At 40.8% G+C, this 25,397-nt stretch overlaps 1 protein-coding gene across 2 annotated transcripts in view; it reads right to left on the bottom strand.

Moving 5' to 3' along the window:
- srcin1a (SRC kinase signaling inhibitor 1a) overlaps window positions 1-25,397 on the bottom strand; it is a 115,486-nt gene that overhangs the window by 43,333 nt on the left and 46,756 nt on the right. For both annotated transcript variants that reach the window (XM_013909088.1, XM_013909089.1), the window contains exons 2-4: window positions 8,139-8,168; window positions 6,840-7,198; window positions 508-534 (exon numbers count right to left, since the gene is read on the bottom strand). In XM_013909088.1, coding sequence (XP_013764542.1) covers window positions 508-534; window positions 6,840-7,198; window positions 8,139-8,168 — 416 coding nt within the window. The remainder of the gene's footprint in view (window positions 1-507; window positions 535-6,839; window positions 7,199-8,138; window positions 8,169-25,397) is intronic.

Here is a 25,397-nt window from a genome sequence, read left to right as displayed (position 1 = left end):
GGATAAAATACATTTAGCATCTTTAGCCATGACTCAAGCTTCTGTGCTAATGCCAAAGCATTATTTCAGTAATGCTTGAGTAGCACATCTGAAATGCATTCTTAATGTCTCACTCAGTAATACGTCAGCAGTGTCACATGGCTGCTATCCATTAATGCCAGCTGACTGAGGTATCATAAATCCAGAGAGATTCATCTTCTGCAGATTAAATGGAGCGGGAGAAGTTTAAGCTGTTGCCACCCCTGACACCTCTGCCACCACACACACCCATAAAGAGACAAAAGTCTCACACACATGCACACACACAGTGCACAGAGAGCCAAGAGATGTCAAGCGAGTTGGATACTGAAGCCAAAGTAGCATGGAGATAGGCTAGTGATGCCTGAGGGTCGAAAGTGATGCCACAGCACAAAGCACACATAGACACATTCAAATGGACACACTAACACACACAACGGACAGGAAAAATGACAAACACACAGGGACACTTGAACTAGCAGCACTGACCTTAAAGCTCCAGTAGTTGGGCTGTTGCTGTGAAGTTTCAGGAAGGGAGACAGAGAGAATAGTTAGATATTTACGTCTCTGCTTATAGCTTAAGTTAAATATAAACAGAATATTGCGCAGAGCAAAGTAAACTAGTTACAAGACAGAGTCACGCTGCAGGCCACAAAAAGTTTTGCATTTTCCTCCAGAAAGCATCATTTGAACTCATTAATATTACTGACAGCCTCATCTAATAGGGCTCTCTGAAGTATTAAATGATTGGTGTTAATGCAAGTGGTCTCTGTGTTTTGCAAGCACTGGGTTCCAGCGTACCTAAAACAAGATTGCGTTGTTGGCTGTAACTGGTGAAGGTGAGGAAATGAAAAGAGTGAAATCGAATCAAGCAAGCAACCCACTCTGTAGCGGCAACGCTGGCCTCTCTCCCAGACTTCACCACCACAGGCAACCGAGCACTCTGCCTCCCGCTTGCCGTCTCCTGTCTCATCCATTCCCAATCCACCAGCTGCGCTCTTTTCATCAGAACCTCGAAATCTCACCTGCTTATTTTCGCCAGTGCATGCTGTATTTCTCATCTGTCCATTTGCCCTTCCTGCTGCTCTGCCACATACTAAAAGGCGCTCGCATTTTGGCAGAGGTCTCTGGCTTTCTATAAAGCCATAATTACCCCACAGTCAAATCCAGGCCAATCCACTGATGGCTCCAAAATACCTTAAACTGACATGGAAATTAAAAAAAAAAAAAGATTGCAAAAGTCCATGAATTTTAATTCTAATCCAAACTGTTATTCTTGTTCTTATTCTTATCTGCAGGCAATTTTCAGTCCATTCAGTCCCCGTTCTCCAGAACCCACATTAGTCTCCTGGCAGATGAATTTTTTTCTTTTTCTTTTTTTTTTTAAGCGACAAGCTTTGATTTATGATAGTTGGTGGTTTTTCATTACCCGCCTCCCATTCTAATACAGTCTCAACAAAAGCCAGATTATTTCTGTAAACACGAGAATCAGGGCCAGTGATTACTAACTTATTGCAACCCAAGCTTTCACTGAATGTTCCCTCACTCTTTTTCAGCTCAGGTGTTTCTGTCACTCTATTTCCTTCCGTCTTCTCTTTTCGTATCGAGATGCAACTGTTTGCTTGGCCTTGACACAGAATGAAGTGCTATAATTAAATTAATGCAAAGCAGTAAAGTTTCCTGGGCAAGAAGGTAGCAGCAGTAAACTACTGTGTGCTGAAACCCCCTTTGCAGCTCTTTTCAGTCAGTATACAAGGTGTTTTATGGCTCTGATGAAAACAGGAGAGGAAAACTTTAAATGTTTTGTAGCTACTTTACATAAATGAACAGATAATTATTTTATATTATCAGTTTTGAATTAAAGTGTGAATCTTGAACGCCACACCAACAAAAAGAATTAAAAATAAATAAAAATCACAAATGCACTAAAAAGACAATAAATGCTTTTTACTTCTAGAGCTATTCTACTAAAATTTTATTATTCTAATGATGAATTATTATTGTTTTTCCCAGTACTTTGACTTTTTGCATCAATAGCACACATGGTGGCTCGATGGTGTAGCGGTTCACGCCATCTAACAAGCAAAAGATCCCATCCCAGGAGGAGACAAATCCTTTTGAGGGTGTGTCAGGAAGTGCATTCAGCGTAAAAAAAAATCTGCCAAATCAAACGTGCCGAGTGGGTCCCTTGTGAATAAAGGAGCAGCTGGAAGCAGCCACATCTACAGCACTCATGAAAATCATGTCTATATGGTTACCTAAAAATAAAAAGTTGCCAGAGTAGCAAAATTTAATTGATTTTTTTTAGACAGAAGATACTGTATATACACACAAACAGGCTGGAGAGGGGGGAGCTAAATATCAAAATACGTTTCCATGTTTCCCTGATATCTACGCTGCACTGATTGTACACTTCTCTTGAATAATAAAAGTCCATTTAATATGTTTTGGAAGTATTTTGAGACTTTTGCAACATATTTTAAATCTTGCTTTTCCTGACGTCTGGCAGGAGGTTCAGGCTGCTGAGGTCCCGATAGACTCAATAGACTCAAGGACAGCTTTTACAACAGGGCAATGGCCCTAATCAGTGCAAACAGCTGACCTGATTGACTACCTCCCTGGACTTTTTTGGGGGGGGGTAACAACAATAACAATAATAATATTTATAAAAAACAACGTGCAACAATAATTAATGTGCAATAATAACAGTGTGCAATACACAAAGACTTATTCTTCATTTTATTACTAAGTTAAGTTACTGTGATGTGTTGTGTTGTGTTGCATATAGTGCCAACGTGCGACAGTTTTCCAAGTTCATCATACTATTGTACTATGTATGACTGTACAATGACAATAAAGAGTTATCTTATCTTATCTTTAAATCAGCATGTAGTTTGGACTCAGCATTAGTCTTGGGATCGACTGCACCAACCTACCAGAACATCCCAAAAAGGGAAAAATATCCATAGCTCAGAATATCTGCGCCATTCATTACAAATCTGTGTTTTGTTATATATGATAGACAACAGCTTTAGAAGGCTGCTCTAAAATTATTCAGGTTTCGTGAAGTGGCTGCTGTCTTTGAGTTCATCTGTGCTTGTCTCTTCTTTTTTTTATACTGCATCTCCACTATATAAACAAAACCTGCTTGGAGCTTACACAGTATACAATACAAAAATGGTTTAATAATCCTGTGATATGGGCCGAACAACAGTAACAAACTAACCACCTAAAAAATGAAACACTGAAACCTTTAAATCTCACTCAAAGCATTGTGTGCCATTTTGTTATTTTATTCTCCAAGTAATGTTTTGCTAGTGTAGAGTGGAGTTGTTCTAAGTATAATTTTAAATGTGTATGACTGTGCTTAGGCTCACTGGCTCTGAGACAAGTGGGACGCAAATTTATATGGCGCTTAATCTCTACCCACGCTTCTTTTTCCCCGTGGTATATAAATTTCTACCAACATGTCAAAGCAGTTGCTAGAGAAAATGACTCTTTGGTGTGATGTCCCCTGCCAAACTCTAATGCCTTATATTGTTGCTGTCCATAGAAAACCACTCATCTTCAAAGTCCACAGGATTAAATTAACCAACATTGGTGATAATAAAGAGAAAACTCTTTGTGGATGATTTTAAAAAGTTCTCGTTGTTCACAGGAACACACTGGATTTGTAAATCATCTGGTCAAAAAGCAGACTCTCAGTTAGAGATTGAAGGTCAGTGATAAAGTGGGTCGCTTTTGGGGATATGCCAATACACAATCCTTCAGGACTGGACTTAAACTGACCTTCAATACCTGATCATGAGTCCATCATTTATTAACTGTAGCCACTGAGTTTTGTCCTTGACAATTTGTCGAACTGACAGGAGCTCAGGGGCAGCACCGGTGCATCATAAATAATTGCTGTTCATTTGTTCTGACAACCTTAATGATTTTATTTTCCCACAAAGCTGAATGACTCAGAGGCTTGGCTTTAATGGTGCAGAAGTGATTTGTGGTCTTGTGTGTCTGTCTCTTCCCAGTGTTTCTCTGTTTGTTGCTTTAATGAGGCTAACTCACACTAAAGTAAACACATTTTTATTGTTCTTTAACCGTTGCTCTGCTCTGACAGCTGCAGATACACTTCACTTGGACTTTGATTTGCAAATATTCGAATGTGAATGTGAGAGAGAGCAAACTGGAGAGGGCTTATTTCAATGTAGATTATTTCTCTTTAGCAGTTCTCCATGCAGGCAATAATCACTGCCATTAAAGAACATCTTCTGGGAAGAAATCATATTCAACACCTTAGCCTATAGTGCCAGTCGTTATCACTCTAATCCCAGATGAACAGATGACAGAGTAACTCTTGACTGTAGCTCTGCTACTTAGCTCAAATCTACACATTGTCATTTTTTAACTTCCACTTGAATTAAATAGGCTGCAAGCCCCACTTAGACAAAATTACTGATAGATGTTTGAACTTAGGGCTGGAGGGTTAAATGCATTTCTCACTGCAAAGTTAAGACATCTATATATTTACGCATAAGCTTGTGTTTGTGCACTTACTGGGGTTAACCACAGAAATCTAACAGAAGGACTTAGTCTCGCAGAGTGGAGCGCTGCATTACCTGACCTGCATGTAAAACAGGCTGCACTCGCTCCACCCCTCCTCCACCTCTGTCTCTTTCTCATGTCGTCATCCTCTCTGCACCCCCGCCCCCCTCAAATCAACCCTTCTTACTCTTTCTCCCTCGATCCTCCTCCAGTCCGGTGTTGTGTCTAAACATCACAGCAGCTTCTCCGTCTCTCTCTCTTAAAAACGCACACATTAATCAGCAAATTACTGCTCAAACAGAGACACAAAGGACGCTGTGAACAGCTTATACATCAGCCCCCGTGTAGCTTGCTTTGTGAGCATATGCACGCCGTCTATACAACCACAACAAGCACAACAGGTATGCACTCTAATCCCAGCGAGCACATGCCCTCCCAGAAACACACAAACACACAAACTCTCTGCGGCAGCCTCCAGTTTCCAGTCTCATCTCACCTGCAGTGCACCTGTGCCTGTCCACCACTCCAGTCATCCCAGGCTGTTCGTCAGGTACAGTGAATCCTCATCGTGCTTTCGCCTGTCTCTCCCTCCCTGAGCTTCTCTTACCCACCTCCCTCTCTTTCACTCAATCTCCCTCTCTCGCTGTCTCGCTCTACAGTTGCACATGCGGCGGAAACTCTTTATTTAATTCATTACAACACCAGCCGATTAACTCCTTCGCAGATGGGTGGCTGGGTCCTGCTGGTGCTGGCTAATTGAGCAGTGGGCTGCTTCACAGGCTGCTGCGCTCCTCTCCAGCTCCTCCTCCCACCCTCCCTCCTTCCTTGCTGTCCATGCTCTGCAAAACCACAAGATGACAAGAAATCCTGGGCTCTGCTGCTTCCTTCCCTGAGTGAAAATGCCCTGTCACCTATGGATCTGTCCACTCCACAGGCTGACACTTAATTTGAGGGAAAAACACCTACCTTGAGCTTATTATTCCCCTGTCTCTTCTGGATTCATTGCACAATTCATCCCTCTCTACACAACCTGACCTTTGCAATGCGATATCCCCACCTACCATACATGGGAGAGGTTACCAAGGCAACTACGGACTCCACCTGCCGTTCAACCACCCTCCCGCTTGCTCGCTCACTCCGTCACTCTCTTTGATTCTTTCCCTTCGCCCCTGATGTGCTTTTCTTGTCACATCATTACACTAAATCTACCCGGTTTTAACACAGCAGCTGCACTGGAACACAGAGAGCATGTTTCTGCGTAGTGTGTGTGAGACAGAGAGCCATGAAACTGGTCAAAGCATGAAGCACATTTGGAAAGGGGAAAACAAAAAGCGAGGAGAGCAGAGGAGAAAGATTATTTCGATGTGTCCGCACCTTAGCAGAACCCCTGCTCTGGTCTGAACCCCTCTTCTGAAGGCGGCACCATGCTGAGTAGCATCCTGTTGCAGCACCTCCGGCTCGGTTCTTTGATCTTTGTATTTTTTTAATCAGGGTTTCAAAATTTTGTGCTAATTTGAGAGGACATCTCTCATCTTTAACTCTATGTAAAGTTTTGCTACTTCTTCAAGAAGTAAAACAAAACAAAGCATTTTATAATGACACCTGTTACACCTACAAAACTACCTGACGCACCTCTTTTACGTAGTCTTTTCTATCTAGGTCGGTGTCAAACTGCGTGCTCGTTTCACTGTTGATATCACCAGCAAGATGCTTGTTTTTTTACCATTTAATAATCCATTTAACTCCACCTAAGTAATGGGGCATTCTGTGTGTACAGACAGCATGTTTTTTTGATTTTTTTGGTTTTGTTTTTTGGTGATGTCACCCACTGAGAAAACAGTAGTATGTCCTGAATTAAAAGCAGCACCTGCCAAAAAAGCACCATAAATGGAGTAAAACCCTGCAAGCTGGTTCAAGGCAAGCAACTTGAGCTGCGCTACGTCATACAAACGTAACATGACTCACGTCCTGCTGTCGTATATCAATAACACTGTCCCCATTTGATGGTGTATTTATACTTTTCTCTCCCTATAACAAATCAGTGCTGCTGGAGCCCTGCACCCACCTGTTGGCTCCCCTATCGCTCCCAAATTTCTGCGCGTGTGATATTTGTGGGGGAAGAGATGTTCTCTGGGCTAAGATACCAAATTCTAGCTCTGCTGCTGTAATAAATTAGTCATTTCAAGCTTGAGTTGCCTTTTGGAAGTATCTCTGGAAATGGCAACAAAGTGAAAAATAGAAACAGTCGCAAGTACATTAACTAATAAATGAATATTAATTACTTGTTCTCTTGCAGATCGCTCTGATGTACCCCTCATGCTGGCATGGGAGGGTGAGGGCGACGGTGGGTTGTGGTGAGGGCTGTGGTGTGGATGCTGAAGCTGCTGCTGCTGCTGCTGCTGCTGTTGGTACTTGCTCTTCAGGTGATCCATGAAGGCGTCCCTCTTGCGTTCCATGTCAGCTTTGTGCAGGTTGGTCAGGGCCTCCAGGCTCTGCGCCGCACTGACTGTGTGCCGGTGCTCAGACGTATGCACCAGACCAACATTGGAGAAGCGCCGAGCATTGTTCCCCAGCGTCCGGTATTCCCGTGGATATTCCAGGTCATCTCTTGAGATCATGTGACCGCCAACACGCTCGGGATCTAAGAGACGAGGAAAGGGAGGACAAAGGAAAGGGAGAAAGGGAGGACAAAGGAAAGGGAGAAAGGGAGGAAAGAAGGGTGGGAAGTATGCAGGAGAGAGGTGAATCATCACCCACACAAGCATGCAGAAAGATTTTAAGGTGGAGACGTACATACACACAGCAGGCACACATAGGTGGAAACAAATGAAGCAGAGAAGGAGAGTGGAAATATAAGGTACAGAGGGGACAGGAGAGAGAGCGAGAGAGAAAGAGAGAGAGAAATGGGATGGGATGTTAGACTATTTGCCACCAGGACAGAGCAGTTCCTTGCAGAATTATTGATTTCAAATGCTGAGGGAAGAAAAATGAGAAAAGTAAAATGCTTCTGCGGTACATCAAAGGAAGAAGCTCAAACTGAATTTGTTTTGCTGGATATTCCATTGTGATATGCCTGCTTGTCATCTTAAGTGGCTTTCATTGTTTTCTTGGAGAAACAGTGAAAAACAAACTACTGAAAATTGAGGTGATTGAAAGTCACATGGGAACATGAAGAGAACAGCATTTTCATTTCTCTCACTGTTCTTGTCCTTCCTCACCAACTCCTGTCGATCTGTGTGAGCATGCCCTCCATCCCATAACCCCGTGAGACATTTTCTCTACATATTCTTACTGTCTCTGCTGAAAGGTACTGATCCGGCTGTCCATTTTTAAGGAGGTGCTTCAAACTGACAGCCCTTGGCCTTTTGTCAGCTCTCTAACTGACAGACAACACAGCCCAAGGTGGAAGGAAAGAAAAGGACAGAAAAGGAGACAGTTGGAAGAAGACAGTGCGATTACACACACACACACACACACACACACACACACACACACACACACACACAAATAATTGTGTGACTTGAATCATGAATGAATGATGGTGCGATAAAGAGCAGAGAACCTTTCAACCAGTAAGTTACCTTGCTTAGGAAAACAGGCCCCAGCGTTGGCTAGAAGAGAAACATGCCAAAGGTTAATATATGTGTTTGTGCACAGATGTGCAACCAAACACACCAGAACACATGACCATCAGAAAAGGGCTATCAAGAAATGATAGCACTTCGTCTGAATTACGATAAGTTAATGCATTATATATGCATTGTGATGTATTCATAAGGGTTCACATATGGTAAAATGGCTTTCTATGAATGCTAATAGTGTCTGACGGTAACTTGCAGAATGGTGAATGACTACAATCATGAATTTTACACAGAAATAATGTTTCCTAAAACTCCAACACATTTAACTCTAACAAAATATTAAACGTCAGCAGGTAGACAAGCATTTTTCTTTTCAACTCGATAATAAAAACTAATATTATTTAAAGTAAAAGCATGAAAAGTGCTGAGGCTTAATAGGGCTGAATGAAGTGCACCATATGTACATTAAATTCACATCAGCAACATTAGCACAAGCTGAACAAGTGAGCAGCGGAGGGAGGCTCCTCGGGGCAGAAGCAACAAATGGACTGTTAATGAACGCACAAGTGACGAGAAAGCCGGCCAGATGGAGGCTCCGACGCTCTCTGGTGGAGAAACCTTAACACAGAAGGAGTCTGTTAAGAGCCGAAGGTCTGTGATCACTCCATGGCAGCTGCAATCAAACCGTGCACTCATTGTGAACCCATTTCTCACTCTCTTCGTTCGCCGAAAGATTCTGCACTTAAGTGTGAACTGCTGTCTCAACACCCCGCCCTACCACCCCGCACGTTATGAAGTGCTGATAAACTGAACAGGCAAAAGGCAAAATGGACTGACCTCCGAGCTAATAGCATTAGCATTGAGCTCTCCACTGCACACCAAGGCTGACGGCCATACTCATTTGGCCCCCTCTCAGTTTCCCAGATCTCTGGTTTACACCTCATTAGGCTGGAGCTTATTGTGCATCAGCTAACAAGGACCTGACTCAAGGGCCCCATTACAATGGCTGGCAAAGCTGTGCCTATGTAGTATGGCTTATTATGCAACTGAGTAGCAGCGTTGACAGTGAAAAGCTGAGTACACTAGGCTGCCTATAGACAGGCATAAAACTAAGAAGAGAACGAAACATCAGCAAACATTTATAGTACAGCCAAGAGTTTTATAGAGTCCTATAGACTGACTGTGAAACTTTTCACAGTGAATACCCCCTCAAAAAACATTTGGCTCTTCGAGTGCCATCATTACAGCCGGCATTAAAATACAGTAGATATATAGTATATCTACTATAATTAGATATATAGTAATAGTATTTTTACTTGAAGTTAAGACAACACATGGGAAAACGTTTTAAGGGTAACGAGGGCTAAATCTACAGCAAAATACAAGCACTGGTGGCAAGCCCTTATTAACTGTTAGCTAAATAATTCAAACCTCTTAACAACAATAATGCATCAGTGCTGGTTAATGCCTGGAAAAAAACATTTAGGACATTATCACTACACGGTTGTTCTCTAGAATGATGGCGTAAGCAACTAAACTGGCCTGTATATGATTTTCTTTCTTTCTCCTGGAAATTAAGTTTAAAAAGTGGGGATAATTTTATGATACTCCTTTGCTAGGCATGTTTTCACGTCTGATTATCAAGAATCTGTCAACTACAGAGGAGTTTCCTTAGGCTTATGTATCTCAGGGAAACAAGATGAGTGTAGAAATGTTTCCTATCTTCAAAATGAGTTCAACAGATGTCAGATAATTGGAAATTCTTTAATATCAGGTCTGTATTCAGACCAATATGCTATGTGGCTGTGCATATGTTTTAGTAAGATTTTATGTCATAGCAGAAGTCAAATGGCTTGCAAACGTCAGCCAAAATGAATAACTCTTGTTTCAAATCCAACCCAAAAACTTTCCAAACTGCAGTTTGTGGATATTCTTTGCAAAGCTGTACACAAAGCCCTCCATCTTAAAAACAGCGGGAGTAAAAGTTGTGTGGGCAGGAGCGTAAGAATAGAAAATGGAAACAGGTTATTCATCTTTACTTTCGTCATTCTCAGCCAATATATTTCCACATAAGCTGGCAGACAATAACCCTGACAGCCAAAACAATCTGTAAAAGCCCACGCAATGGCAGCATCATTTAAACACACATAAAAAGACGGGTTGGGGGAGGATTTCTAGTGTACACTATATAACAAGAAAGCACTTTCTGTCACAAAGTCTGGGTCTGCAGCGCACCAAATTGCAACTACAAAGCGCCTCCGGGAAAAGTTGCAGGATGTTGGTCAGCTAAAAAACAGAGGACTTGAATGACAACAGGAGCCTGCAATGAGAACTGATAAGATCTGTGAGCCCAATGAGGCCTGAGCTGCATTACCAAGATAGAGGCCACAGTCAAGTGCATTAACCTGTCTAAATAAAAAGAGCCTGCTGCGGCAAGCTCAGAGAGATAACACAAGACAAACAGAGGAGAAGAAATTACAATCCTGGAAAAATAGATACTATAATACAGTCCAAAAAATCCCAACAAAAAACAACTAACAACAAATGCAGCCTGATTGCACAGTCCAACTCCAGTGATGTTTCTCCCGGTTTATGCAAAATGCGTGAAGTCTGAAACCATCTTCCATCAGTGAAGATTTTTCTACAAATTACAGATTATGCATAAAAAGAAAGTTGCTTAAAAAACAGGGCTCATACTAGTCATTTCCCCCCCCATAATCACCTCATCCTCCTTAACGTTTCTCATCTATCTTTAAATGTAGGCAATTTCAGTTTCTGACGAGGTATTTGCCAAACCACCCACAAAAACTATTAAGAGACATACATGCATAATATTAATCTCTATCACTACAACCAAATTCTGGACTGTATACGAAAACGTGTTCTTACAGCCACCCACTGAGCTGGAGTTTCAGCTCAGGAAGAGAACTTGCTACTCATCATATGCAAAGACATATGGTATGGAGAATCAGGAGAAGGGGTTTGGATTCGCTTTTTGCTGGATTTGGAAGAGGCAGCCTGTGCAGCTTTATATTTTCGGGATGTTAAACATGTGGGTCAGAGAGAGCAGGGGGTGTATGAGAAGTTTTAAGTCCCACAGCATGATAAGAGAGCTGCAAGGTGCAAATAATCAGAGCTCTGGATTCCTTAATAGCTAAATCTAATTTCACAGGCACTTCAAAACACTTGAGTCTGCACATATTGTGCCATATGCAGGTGCAATTTAAGGCTTCTGAATAAGCATTGTTTGAGAGGATACAAATATGAATAAACATTCTTTTGACATAAAAAAAAACCATGATGCTTGCAGTTAAACAGTATTTTGGAGATGCAGTTATTGATAAACGTGGAGCATTTCTCCTTTAATCAATAATCATTTGGTTGGCACAATGTCAGAAAAAAAATGAATATTTCTGTTATCATTTCCAACAGTTAAAGGTGATATCTTTAGTTTTCGAAAGTACTCTGGTGAAACACTAAAGAAGCTGAAATGCTATCATCTAGCTAAACAAGTTAATCAGTAACTAACTGAGGGATTGCTTGTCTACGTATTTAGGTGGCAGTAAGAAACAGGAGGAAAGAAAGCTATTTTTCCTATCTGTGAAATGTGAAATAGTTAAAGTATGAAGTATTTTCTAAGTTACTTTGTATCTGAAAACTCTGGCACATGCTTTTTTCTAGTGTTTTTCAATAGTCTCGACTGTGCATTATCAGACAGCAAGAAGCAGAAGTGGCAAGAGGGAATAAATTAACGAGTAAGTGTAGCAATAGCTAAGAAAAACTCAATCATCTCTTCTAATTGGCCCTCTGGCCCTATTGTTGCTATCAAAAATATTTTTTATAAGTGAAACTTCTTTTGATTGCTTTCTTTTTGGATTTTTGAAGTAAGTATTTATTTTTATAACTCAATGTCCTCCCTATGCAGACGGTTGGGAAAACAAGGCGAGCACTTCCCTGTAAAGGCAATCTAATTTACTGCTACCAAGGCAAAGCTCTTTGCGGAATGCCGGCTGCGGCAGGACAGACTAGTTGATTATTAAACCTGTGAAAAAGTGGGGAAGATGTAAAATTAAGCAGAAGTAGGTAAAAAACTGCAAATTGCAAATCCGGCTCGTCTGTTGAGGCTAAAGGCAAAAGGAAATTTGCAAAGCCTAAAGCTGTTAGCAATTTTAACTCGGTGCACTCCAGTGGGAACACTTAAAACAAACAACCAGAAGGAAAGAAGGGCATGTCAGGATTAACTATAACCTCATGAAAACCCAACAATCAGGACATTATAAACCCTGCAGGTCACAACTCAAGAAAGAGGCTATATCTCCATAATGAATAAGCCGTAAAAAGAGTACTGTGAGCTGCATTATCAAAGATAGAACAAGGGTGGTTAAAAGTCAGGTAAGGTTAAGATGAGGTAAAATGCAGTCGCTACTGATTTTCCAATTGCAACAAGTGACTTGTGTCACAGTGATTTCAAGCTGTCACACATCTTGAAATCTACTGTAGCTGATATGAAGGCAACCATTTGAGTTTCATTGAATACAGCGCCAAAAAATGACTATGAACTTGTAAAAATAACCCCCCCTTCTCTCTTCTCTTGCTCTCTCACTGCTTGCGTCTGCTATACACTTAGAGCGATCAGGCTCCGGGTTAAAACACACACACACACATATAACCCAGCAGGCATGTGCTATTCAGTTTTTTCTCTCCATTAAGGTAATCTCTAAAAGCTCAGAGGCACTGCTGTGCCAGGAGAGGAGAGTTAAAAGGGGTGAAAGTGACGGCTGGGCAGAGAGAGCAAGCCATCAGGAGAAGGTCAGCCTGCCTGTCTGAGCTGCTGGATGGAATAACAGGCCAAGGCAATCATAAGGCTCCAGACAGCCTCACATATAACTGACAGAGACAACTGTAATCTGTTGCGCCACACAAGGCGATGGGGGGGACGCCTACTTGATCATTAAAACATGTACAATACAAAGCAACACGCCCATCTTTTCACCTTTTGCCCTCCACTGTCTATCTATTATCTGTGCCTCTCTCCCACCCACAAACCCAGCAGCCTCTAACTTTGTTTCCGTGGCAAACTTGGGAATACTACAGAGGCAGCCAAGTTAAAATTGCAGCAGTAATGTGGATCCAGCAAAACACCTGTTAATACACAAAGGCACACAATCGAGCAATTAGAGCACGCTACGGCTCCTCTGAAACATCTCCGGGGCCGTCTGTAGCTGCAAACGACAAATGTGTGTGTACTCAACTGGAGGATGAATGCGAGAGATGGAATATAAGTGTGACAAAGACATTCTGGAAGGGGAGGAGAGACCTGGGGAGAAACAGGTGGTGGTAGCTAGCGTATTGCATCTCTTTGTTTCACTTATCGTTCTGGTAAAAGCTGGCTGTCTTTTTTTTTTCTTTCAAAAATAACAGCAGTCCAGCAGCAGGTGAGAAAGCCTCTTAATTACAGCCTGTTGTCGAACCCGGTCAGGCAGCATGGTATTGCCACTGGGTGTGAGGAAGACACTCCAAACACACTACATTACATCAGTGCTGCTACATTTACCTCACTGGGGAGCTCTACAATAGGTTGCCAGATGGAGACAGGCAGGCGTGTTAGAGTTAAGAGAGAGCTGATGAAAAATACGTTTGGCGAGAGATACTTCAAAGAGCTGCAACCTAACCTCGAATCTCAACAGTGTTTTAGCTCATTTACAACAGCCAAACAACAATTTTAAGTAAATCCACCACACAGTATGTCTGGTTGCAGTTACAAAGTTTGATTTAAAGTGTGTACATCACCAAAACGATCCTTAAACTTATCCTTATAGGCCATAAAGAGACACTTTGGGAAAAGATTTTCTAATTCTTATCAAACCAGAGTGCGATTAGAAAATTACATATTTTAATTCCAGTGAATCAAATCTGTAAATTAAGGAGTAAATTGCAACCCTATACCAATGAGACCAGTCAACACGGACTGTGATTGAGCTTGTTATAAAAATCCCCCGGCTGCACTGCTGCCAAATGAAGCAAATGAAATCCTACAACCATTTTAGTCACAGCAGTATGAGGCCGCCTCTTCACTGAATGTGCCACGCTCAGTAACCTTCGAAGGGTCCAAACCACCGGAGAGGAGATAGAGATACATATAAAAACTAACAGTGAAATGAAATTGATAATATTATGGTGACAACTGATAGTCGGGGTTTAGAGACACATTACATCTCGAGTAGAACGCTAGAAAAAAACAACAATAAAAACAACCAAAGAGGACATTGTACACTCTCAGTATGAATGACAGAGATGCCCGAGTCATCATAACATCTCAAACAAGCTGCTGCTGACAATACAACCTCTGGCAGGGCGATGTAATGAGATTGGCCCGTTGCCACATATACAGTGTATAAACACTGGGCACAATCAGCCGCACACACATAGCAGAGCTTGGCACAAACTGGTAGATGGTGTAGAAATCTGCAGACCACCTTTTAAAGTATCTGCATGGGTCCATGCTGTAAATGATGATGCATTATTATAGCTAATAAGATTCCTCATTGATCGCCGTTGCAAATGTGTCTTCCTGACTGATCCTGCCCACATGGAGATCAGAGTACAGTTTCAGTAACAGAGGGGTAAATGGTGCAGGTAAGTTTCTTCAGACATCAGGAATGTGGACTCCAGTTGAAACGCTAAAATCCAGGTCTATTTTCTTTTCTACTGATTTAAGGAGGAGTGTTAATGTATAACCACAATGACCTGACTCTACTGTATGCAGAGAGCAAACAACAGGAATTGTGTGGACCACATCTGGTTTGGTAGAAAAGGCCCTGTATACACTTTTCTCTCACTTACTACACTCTCTAAGTGGCACCTGAACAGTTAAATACCAAATGGAGTTTTTGCCTTGTCCCTCTAAAATAGCATGATGCAATACACTGCTGAGCCTTTGAGTCAAGTAATGAAAGGAGCAACAAAACAAAGCATAAAAAAACCAGCATCGCCTATGGCCTTATCCAACTGTTTTTTCTTGTTTTCATTAGACGAATGCAGCACACTGAACTTTGAAACAATGGACGTCACTGCATGCGGAATACTGAATTTCCTTTTAGGGATTTAAAACAATCAGTTATTTTCCACGGCTGCATTTTCCTTTTCTTAAATTGATAACTGGGTGCCAATTTAGTTTACCGACTAGTAGCAGGTGACCCAAATGCTAAAAGGCTATAATGCAGCTGCCTGGGTGTGAATCGGCCTCAAAGACAGTCACTGCAAGTCTTCCCCTGGTCTTTCTCACATTCTTCTCTTTGCTGTTCTATCACAATAAAAGCCAAAATGTCTCAACTTTAAGAAACCAGGTTCTAGGTTTGAACCCACTGGTCCCCTCAGGCCTTTTTCTGGGGATTTGGCGTGTTTTCTTATTGCATGCACTGATTCAAGTGGAGTCCAAAGAAAGGTCCTCAAATTAGATCCACTCCGTGTGCCTAAATTGGCTTCAGGTGCAGCAGCGAGCATGAAATGTTGTCTGTTTCTTTACATTAGCCCTGTGATGGACTGGTAATCTTTCACCCTATGGCATCTGGGATAGGCTCCACTCCTCCTGCGACCCTGAACTGGATAAGCAGCTAAGAACATGGAAGGAAATAAAGATGGAAATGAAAAACCTCGAGATATAGTGGCATAATAAATCACGCCTTGAAAAAAGTAAAACTGAACACCAAACCACCAAACAAAAACATAAAGGATGGAGCTTTATACAAGTTAATGTGATTGTAGAGAAACAAACTATTTCGGGAGAGAGAAAGGGGACAGAGGCAAAATCCAAAGTTTTCCTGAGGGTTTCAACATGACTGTTTATCTTGCAAACAGGCCAACTCTGGCAAAGGCAAATGGATGACAACACTCATCCAATCAGGATCTGCCAGCTGTCCTCTTATCTTGCTCTCATATCAATAAATAAATCTCTCTAAGAACACACATGAACCGCTTGAAAAAAAGAGGTGCTCCCACTAAAAGCATTCAAGCTGCTGCATTGCACAACCATGTCTGAAGGACAGGGGGAGCCATAGTTAAAAATTTGAAAGCGGGAAGCGAAACGTTGCTAGAGGTCGCAGATAACAAAGGAAGCACCATAATGGCTGACAATAACTCTATCTTAAATTGCTTAGGTCTAATGGGTCATTATCTGCCCCACAGGCCCTGTTTTATTAACAGCAGGACACACCTGCACACACACAGTCACATATCCACATATCCAGATGCTTGCTAGAGTTTATAATGCAGCACACCCTAACTATAACATGACTGATGATGTGAAATCTGGTCGAGTAGCTGAGGCAGCAATGAAAATCTGAGGATATAAAAGGAAGATTTAAGAAGCCTTCGCTATCTGTGTTGATAACCTGAATGTTTACATATTCATAAGATGAGCAGGGTTATAATGACAGAGGGGGCAAGACGGGATGAGAGCAGTACTAAGAGAGCTATAAAGCTTTTTACAGCTGTGCTTCTATGTGTTCCCGTATTATGCTCCTACTTTAGACAATGCGGACTGTAAAAAGCTATTAAAACATACATAAACACCACTATAAGCATGGTATATATAATAATGAAGCAAATAACTGGTGTAATAACTAAGAATGACCACCCAACCCTACTGCTCTACAGAGCTCCTATTTTATATTGCACATCATTTTCCTCTGATCTCAACTTTCATATTCTCCTGGCATCCTGGATGTAAAAATAATGTAATGTCTGAGTGGTAGTTCTGTCAGCTTCTCTCCCTGCTGCCAGCGGCCAAAAAAATCTATTATCCCAGCGTTAAAGGAGAGCGCCACCCATATTACTCGTAAAAGTCTTTTCAAATGTTTGTGGGAGTACCACTGAAAAACACAGAGGGGTCTAAACCCTATAACTTAAAAAAATCTGAGGCTGAGAAGCTAGAAAGGCTATGTAAGCTGTTGGTGGTCTAGTTGCACGATAGGTAGCGTTCTGCTGCATCAATTTTGATGTATTTTTCCCCTCCTTCGTGGCAATATAGGAGGGGAATGCTGGATTCACTGGCGTGCACTCTTATGTAAATACACCTTTGTAATCTCTGAGGGCCACCCACAAGCACAATTATAGGAAGTAGTGTTAGAAGCACATACATTTTTAGAAATAGATTCAAGCAGAAGAAGTGAATTTCTTGTTATAGTACAGACTGATGGTTCATTAAGTTTGCTTTGGACAGGTCAGCGTGTTTTCCTGTTTCTTTGCTCCACAGGCTGGCAGCATCAGGCTGATTTCAAAACATCCATCTGCAGGTATGTCAACAGTCTCGGTAAGACACCCGAAGTGTCAAACTGAATCTCGGTAAAAGTGAGAGATGTGGAATGGCTCTTCAAAGATACCGCAAGAACCAGCTTTCAACTTCTAAAATGCTCCTTTGGGTAAAACCAGCAGGTACACAATGAAAAGAGTTGTGAAATAAAAGACGACTAACATAAAAATGCTTGTACATGATGGAAGTGTTGAGGGTATTCTTTCCTCGGGCGAGAAATCATTCTTCTTCTCTGCAGTGATCAGACAGGATGAATAATATTAAATTAAATAAATTACCAGATTGTTGAAAGCTCTTAAAAGGTAACAAAGAAAATGCATGCTGAGGTGACAAAGACAAAGCAATTTACCCATGATAATAATATACCTTCTCCAGTAACAATGAGTGTGATCTTTTAATGACTTACAGTTGACTACAACCCTTATTAATTTATTTACACTGAATAAACGCTAACAAATGACGCATTCCACTGCTAAAGAAACACAGCACTGCATAGGCAAGCAGGGTAACTGCAAGCACTTACTACTGTTTCTTCTTGTTATTGTATCTAATTAAACAGTCGGCCCCAAAATAACATCATTAATAAGATTATGCCTATTCTAATATCAATTTACTGGAATGAAAGCCAAAACCTAATTTGCAAAGCTGAGGCTGTGTGTCTAAGTTTTCCAAATGATCATGTAATGATGTGTAATTTACACTAAATCTTGTCACTACAGCTCTGGTAAGGTTACTTATTTTTATAGGGCAGGATTACTGAGCCGGTTCTGACATGTAGTTGCCGTCACCCCTCCCAGCAGACCTGCTGCCAAGCCTCTTGTAGTATTAGCATTTTCATTCCAGACAGAGCCAACAGGCTAACCTAACGAGCAATCTCCCACAGGAACACATCTGTTGTCAGATTAGTTAGGCTCTGACCATGGGTCATCAATCAAAGTGGTGGATTACATTATGTACTGGAATTCATTCATTACTTACATCAGCTGATTAAATGGCATGAAGAGATGTAGAAAGAGCAATAGAGAGATGCCCGAAAATTGAGGGGGGGAAAGTTAAAGCATTCAGCTCCACAAATCAAACAGGATTAAATGTGAGTACAGTGAAACTGAGAAAAATGTGAATTGTCACCGAAACAAATGCATGCCTTGCTGCCTTTCAATCGGCAACATTATCATTTGTAAATGTCAATGTGCTCAACTTGATAACAAATCTATTTGCTATTCTTCATTTTTCTCAAACGGCACACATGAAAACGTAGGGTACTTTCTGATACAGTGGCGTTTTTTAATGCAGATTTGCTCAAATAAGTCCTTTGTCTTAAATTTGGTTGTAAAAATATTAATATTTTGTTATTGCCTAATAAATAACAGTGTATAACAGGTTTTGTTATTTCTTGTTTATTTAAGACAGGTGGTCTAATGAAATTGTTAGGCACTCTTATGGGAACAAGAAGCTGTAGGGCATCGTGTTGGCACCAAGTGAAGCCAAAAGGATCAATGATGAGGCCCTAACAGCCTAAGGATAAGCTAGACCTTTACCACAGTCATCTTTGTCTCTGCTAAAGTGTTTTCTGGCTCCTAGATAGAAGCTACAATTAGCTTTTCATGTCTTCTACCTGGCGGGGCAGGCATGCAGTCACAGTCACAGAATTGCTGATTTCCTTCAAATTGTGACAATAAACAGAAGCAATTTTCCTCTCTGATGGGAATTATCCTGACAGTTTAATTGGAATGCCGCTGCCAGAATTTTTTTTAATTGGAGGAACAAAACACACACAAAACTTACCTACAAGAAACTGGAAAAGAAATATAAAGGATCAATCAAAACAACCAGTACTTAGCCGCTATGAGTTTGACAGCGACTGTCACTGCAGATCGGTTACCTTGGCAACAGGTCAGCTGTTCTGCAAAGCCGTCAGCAGTTAGCTAACCCCCAAACACACGCGCGCGCACACACACATTTGTCCAACAAGCATATGGTTAAAGGTTGCACAAGCATTATGGTGTGAGACGTAGCTAGCGACAGATGTGGCACAAGCAGGGTAGCGGAGATTACAAGTTGCTGAGACAACATGGCACATGAATCTGTGTTATGATACGGATCATCATGTGTCACAGTACAAACTGCTCTCTGTCAACTGGATCAGAGAGAAGACAAATAGAAAATCAGAAGATAGGAGGTAGGAGGTGGGTTTTGCTCCAGATGTCTGGTAGGAAACGGCTTTTAAAGGGCTAAGTTAAAGGAAAAAAAATTAAACACGCCTCTTTCATCTTCAAATCACATTTTCAAGTTGTCTGCTTTTGTGTTAACAAAACCCCTCATCTATTAGGACAGTCAGATCAGAAAACGCGCATGCTGAAAAAGTGTCACAAACACAAAGACGCCATGTTCATTTGAAGTCAAGCGAAAACTGTGACACAGATCAGAAAGGAATTCCCATATCTAGGATTTCAGCTTATTTAGCGGGGTTTTGTCATGACTGCTGTGATCCCAGTAGTAGAGGGGGGGAGATGAACGGCACACAGCAGTCCCTAGTGGGGTGTCAGAGTAATTGCTTATTTTTAACCAGTCCCCAGAGGGCATCACAATGTGGGTAGCGGAGAAGCTCGACTAAACACTCCAAAACAGCAGCTCCACCTGCTCCTCCATATCTCCGTTGTCTGTCTCTTTGTCTTCATCACAAAGGTCAAAACAACAAATTCAACCTGGCAGGCTGAACTTTACCATTTACTTCAGTATGTGTCCCTCGGTAGTGTCAAAAGCCAAGCACAGAAAATATAAAGTGTATTAGAGACACTGTCACAGTATAACTGGGAATTATGGTCAATAAAATGTTTGCCATTTTGTGTTTATGGCAGGATTTGTCGATGTAATGAAATGACTTCACTGTACAGTGTACGTGAAAGAGAAACTAAAACTCAAAGATCCCCAGGCGTACATTTATTTTTAAGTTCACTACCTAAAAAAACAGTTTCCCCATCACTGTGCAAGCTTTTACACAGGTGAGGATAAAATCAATTTTTATATGTTACTGTTCTTTATATTATATGGTATGATCATACCGTCTGTCAGTACTGATGATGCTTCTGTTTAGGGAATTATAAAAACTTTAAAAAGCATGGTTTTAGTGAATTTTATCTTTATTTTTTTTGCTGTACATTAGAGACTATTTTCCAGAATTTCTTTTTCTTTTCATGAGGAAAAAAGGGCTTGCCTTGTTTTCAGTTTTTTTTTGCTCCAATAATCCACAGAGAAGCAGAGCAGCTTGCTTAGAGGGCATCTGAAAGACATTTCATCTAGTAAATAAGTGGATCCTCTGTAGCTGGTATTGCTTCTGTTCAATGTAACTTACAGTATTATGCTTTAATAGTGGGATGCTGCATTCTCTAGATAATGCACCATTATTTCATGTCGCTGTGCTTTCCGATCGCTTTTGAAGTACAGCAAGATTGAGTTACCTTGTCTTAACTAAATAAAATTTTGCATCTTTCTCATTATCTTCTCTTGCGCTTGAACAATTGTCCTTCTAGGCATCACATTAGTGGAGACAAAACTCTGCAACAATCTATGCTACTTGTCTGTTTTCCCTATTCATTTATCATGTGCCCTGTGATCGTCATGCCTCTTAAAGATGTCTCTTTCCTCCTTTATCTCGCGCTTCTACTGCATGTCTCTATGTCTTTCATTTGGGTTGGCGTGCAAAAAGATGAATGGGATGGGGCAGTTTTACAGATGGATGCGTGGGGTTCTGTTGTGATGTACTGTAGGTGAGCGGGGAAGAGCAGCCAGTTGGCACGAAAGAGGAGGAGGAGATGACGAGTTAGACGTTAACAAGCTGTCGCTGCCAACACAACACAGCGCCCAATGCAACAACAAAAACAACAGAGACAACCCCCCGACAAGCCCGGTGCTATAAACAGCAATCAATATGAATCCAACACCGTTCCACCCACAGAGAAGAGGTACCCACTTTAGGTCAAGCTTGGACCAATTGAAACAAAATTAATGTGCGAAATCAAGCAGAAGCCTCCGGGTATGCAGAAATGCCAAGACCGGCAGTTCCTCAAATGGACACTTGAGGGTGGATCCAAACGAGAGTCAATCCCAACAGACTCTCACATTAAAATGACCATTAAAAAGCACATTTATGGTCTGGCACAAAAAACCCCTGAAGAGTTCTGATTTGAGATCGTTCCTCCCTTCACAACAACTGCAGGTGTGATTCTGTTTCTTTATCTCACTAGTTTAGATTTTATTGTTAGCATTTAAGTGGCATTACCTGACAAATAATATGAATTATTATGTGGTACAGCACATTCAGATGCATGTGCTATGGTTTTGGTTTGAAATTTTTTTAGTGTTTTAATAACTTAGTTAGCATTCAGCAGTCAACTGTGTGTTGTATCCATACAAGTCTAAGAGGAAACATTTAATAAAACATTTTCATAATTAAGCAAATATTTCTTAACTTTTTCAAAGGCTTTTTATGGCTTATAGCTCATATAAATTAGTGTCTCAGATTATTTGAAAGTTTCCTAAGATCAACCAAGAAATACAATACAGAATAATCCAACTTCTTAAAAGTACATGCATTTATAAACTCAATACTTTGTTGGCGTTCCTTTACCACAAATGGCAGCTTACAGGTCGTCTGCCCTTTTGGTTCATGTGTTCCTCATCTTCTTCTGATGACAGACCACAGATTCTTTCCTGATTCATGTCAGGTGAGTTAGCTAGCCAAGCAAACACACCAATAACATAGTGAGCAAACTAGTAGTTTTGGCACTGTGGAAAGTTCGAAGATGTAGGCAAATGGAAGCATGAAGCATAGTCCTGGTAGACAGTATATTCCAAACACTGTAGGATTCTGATATCAATATTTGGTGAATATTGGATTTAAAAATCCAACATTCTGATATAGCAGCTGATATTTGTTTCTTTAGGTACACGAAATATTAAACAGATTTCCCTAACATCTGTTAAGCGTAGTATTTACCTATTTACTTAATTAGGCTCTGCCAGATTATACTTGTGTTTCTGGCGTTCCCAAACATCTGTGTTGCCAACAAGGAAATTATGGAGTGCCCTCTGGTGGACAATTTATTTAATATCAGCAATAATAACATGGTTGAAGGGTTTCTCCCATCTGTCTTTTACCCTTTTAAATGTCATTTATCAGGATTGCAAATGCAGATACTGATAGATAAGCACATAGCCAATATTGGTTATAATGTCTAAAATCAATCAGACATTAGTAGACAGCTGCACTGGCTTTGAGTGGACCAACCAGCACGAACACCAATAGATGACATGGCACCCCAAATCATCACAGACTGTTGAAAATTCACTCTGGACTTCAAACACCTTGGTTTCTGTGCCTCTCCACTCTTCATCCAGACTCTAGGACCTTGATTTCAAAATGTAATGTAAAATGTACTTTCATCTGAAAAGAGGACTTTGAACAACTGAGCAACAGTCCAGTCCCTTTTCTCCTTAGCACAGTGAAGATGCTTCTGATGTTGTCTCTGATTCAGGAGGAACTTAATACAGAATGCAACAGTTGTAGCACCTTTCCTGAAGACGTCTGCATGCTGGCTCTTGATGCACAGACACCAGCCTCAGTCCACTCCTTGCAAATGTCTCTCAAGTTCTTAAATCAACATCTGTTGACAAGACTCTCAAGGCTGCAGTAATTTCTGTTGATTATGCACCTTTTCCTACCACACTTTTCATTCTACTAAACTTTCCCTTAATATGCTTCAATACAGCGCTCTGCGAACATCCAGCTTTTTCAGCAATGACCTTCTGTGGCTTACAGTGATTATGGAGCGTGTCAATGGTTGCTATCTGGACAACTGTCAAGTCAGCAGTCTTCTCCATGATTACAGCTTTATGAGCTGAACTAGACTGTGAAATACACACTATTTATACTGTAGAATATTTCATTTGAGTAAATTACTATTGAAAGAATGAGATACTGGATTTCCATTTTTCATGAGAATAAGCCAAAATCATCAAAATCACAAGGCTTGTGCAATTCTTGTGTTAAAGGTCTGAGTTTGAGTTTTCTTTCTTTCTTTTTTTTTTTTATTGTGGTGAATAGCAATTTTAGTTGATGAAACTTAGAAATAGAGCAGTAAAGTTTACTGTGCCCTTCCAGACTAACCTCAGTGTCTCAGCTCACTCCCAAATGGCTTACTGCAGCAAGACGAGGATTAGCCAATGTTGCTGCCACCACTTCAAAACACTTTAACTGCAGCAGTCAAAATCAATCAAACCAAAGGAGAGAGAACATCAAATGGGTTCTGTTGCTTTTTGGTTAGTTTGCTTTTTTTTTTACTTTAAATAGCTTATCAGGATGTACATTTAACATTCAGTTTCCACTAATTTAAATTTACAGGAAACCTTTTGATTCCATATTATACCATGTAAAAGCTCTGAATGCTACAGTGCTCCCTATAGTATACTTTTAGTCAATTATTGTATTATATCATGGGACTAATAGCTGCAGGGCTTGGTACATGCATGCCAAAAACACCTACTCCCTAAAACTCAAGAGCACCAAGTAACATTTACTCAAGTTAAATGTCAGTTATGATGAGTCCCAAGGCCAATCTGACTGAATGTTTTTCCTTCAATCTTAAGGCCTCATGCTGCCAATCACACCCACAGAGAAGCTGCCTCTCTGGACACACATAAATAGGCAGGGTATCACAGTTTTAAAACTAAAGCAGGCCTCTTTTGGGATCCTAGGTCTTTAAGGGAGAATACAGAAGTATTTAATATTAAAATAAGACATCAAAAATGTCTCTATTTTAGCGATTGTTCCAATCTTTTCTTCCTGCCACCTGCTAGCTGAATGAAGCTTGAATCTGACAATTGTTAAATGTTCTGCCCCACAGCACCAGAGCACTTGGCAGAGCCGCCCATGGCTGATCCAGTAAGAACTAGCACTGACTCACAACGAGCTGGGAGACAGAGAAAAAGAGATGGAGATTGACAGAGAGACAATGGTTGCTACAGATAGACAGGAAGAGAACCTAAGTATTGAGGTAGATGAAACTTAGAGAGCAAAAAAAGAAAAATGGGAATATAGAGGCCGGCAGTAAGAGGGCAGTGAAGAGAGGAGTAATTGATGGTTTTCAGGTAAGCGTTGAAAAACAGCTGAAAAGTGAAGAAAGAGAGTGGAGAAGTGGGCTGAAATGAGGTGTGCACAGAACAAGAAAGAAAAAAAAGAAACAAAAAAAAATCAACCGTTAGAGTCGGGGGCCAGAAAGGCAGTGGGGAAAGAGCAGAGAGCAGAATCCAGGTTGTGAAACGTCCAAATCCATTTGTTACCCAGAGACTCATTAGCATTTTTGAGTGAGTGTCTGGTTATAAATAGGATTGGGAGTGTGTGTTTGACAGGAGGGTCTACAATTTGACAAGAAGACATTCATCTCACCAGAGAACTCCCAGAAGATGGACAGAGAGACAAACAGACAACAAAGCACAGTATTTCATCAGTCAGCAACTCACATGAAAAGTCTTTCCTACCCAAGCCATACTCTCATCACCCCATCGTATAGTACAACAGTGAGTACAACACTAAAACGAGTGCAAATAAATGAAAACCGCATTTTTTTATTTTTTTATTGTGAAAGTATTAGCAACACTTTATAGTACAGCCCATAACTAGGGGTGTAAATCCCCTGTAATTAAATGGAATTTCAGTAGATTTTATTTGATTATATTGATTATATTACATATTACCACAAATATTTAAAGGTAGAACAACTAGAATATGGCAGCAACAAGTCAGGTTTTTACAGGAAACAAAGAAATTACTAAACAGTACATTAATTTAAGCACTACATAACTAAGTAGTTTTTTAAGTAGTGTGCACTTTTATGATAATCAATAATATTTTCCCATCTTACATCGTAACTACGCTGTACTTTTTGGGGGGG

The sequence above is a fragment of the Pundamilia nyererei genome, unplaced genomic scaffold (assembly GCF_000239375.1).
Source record: "Pundamilia nyererei isolate P.nyererei 1_Seehausen unplaced genomic scaffold, PunNye1.0 scaffold00018, whole genome shotgun sequence".
NCBI classification, from domain to species: domain Eukaryota; kingdom Metazoa; phylum Chordata; class Actinopteri; order Cichliformes; family Cichlidae; genus Pundamilia; species Pundamilia nyererei.
This window is presented reverse-complemented; position numbering and strand designations above follow the sequence as displayed.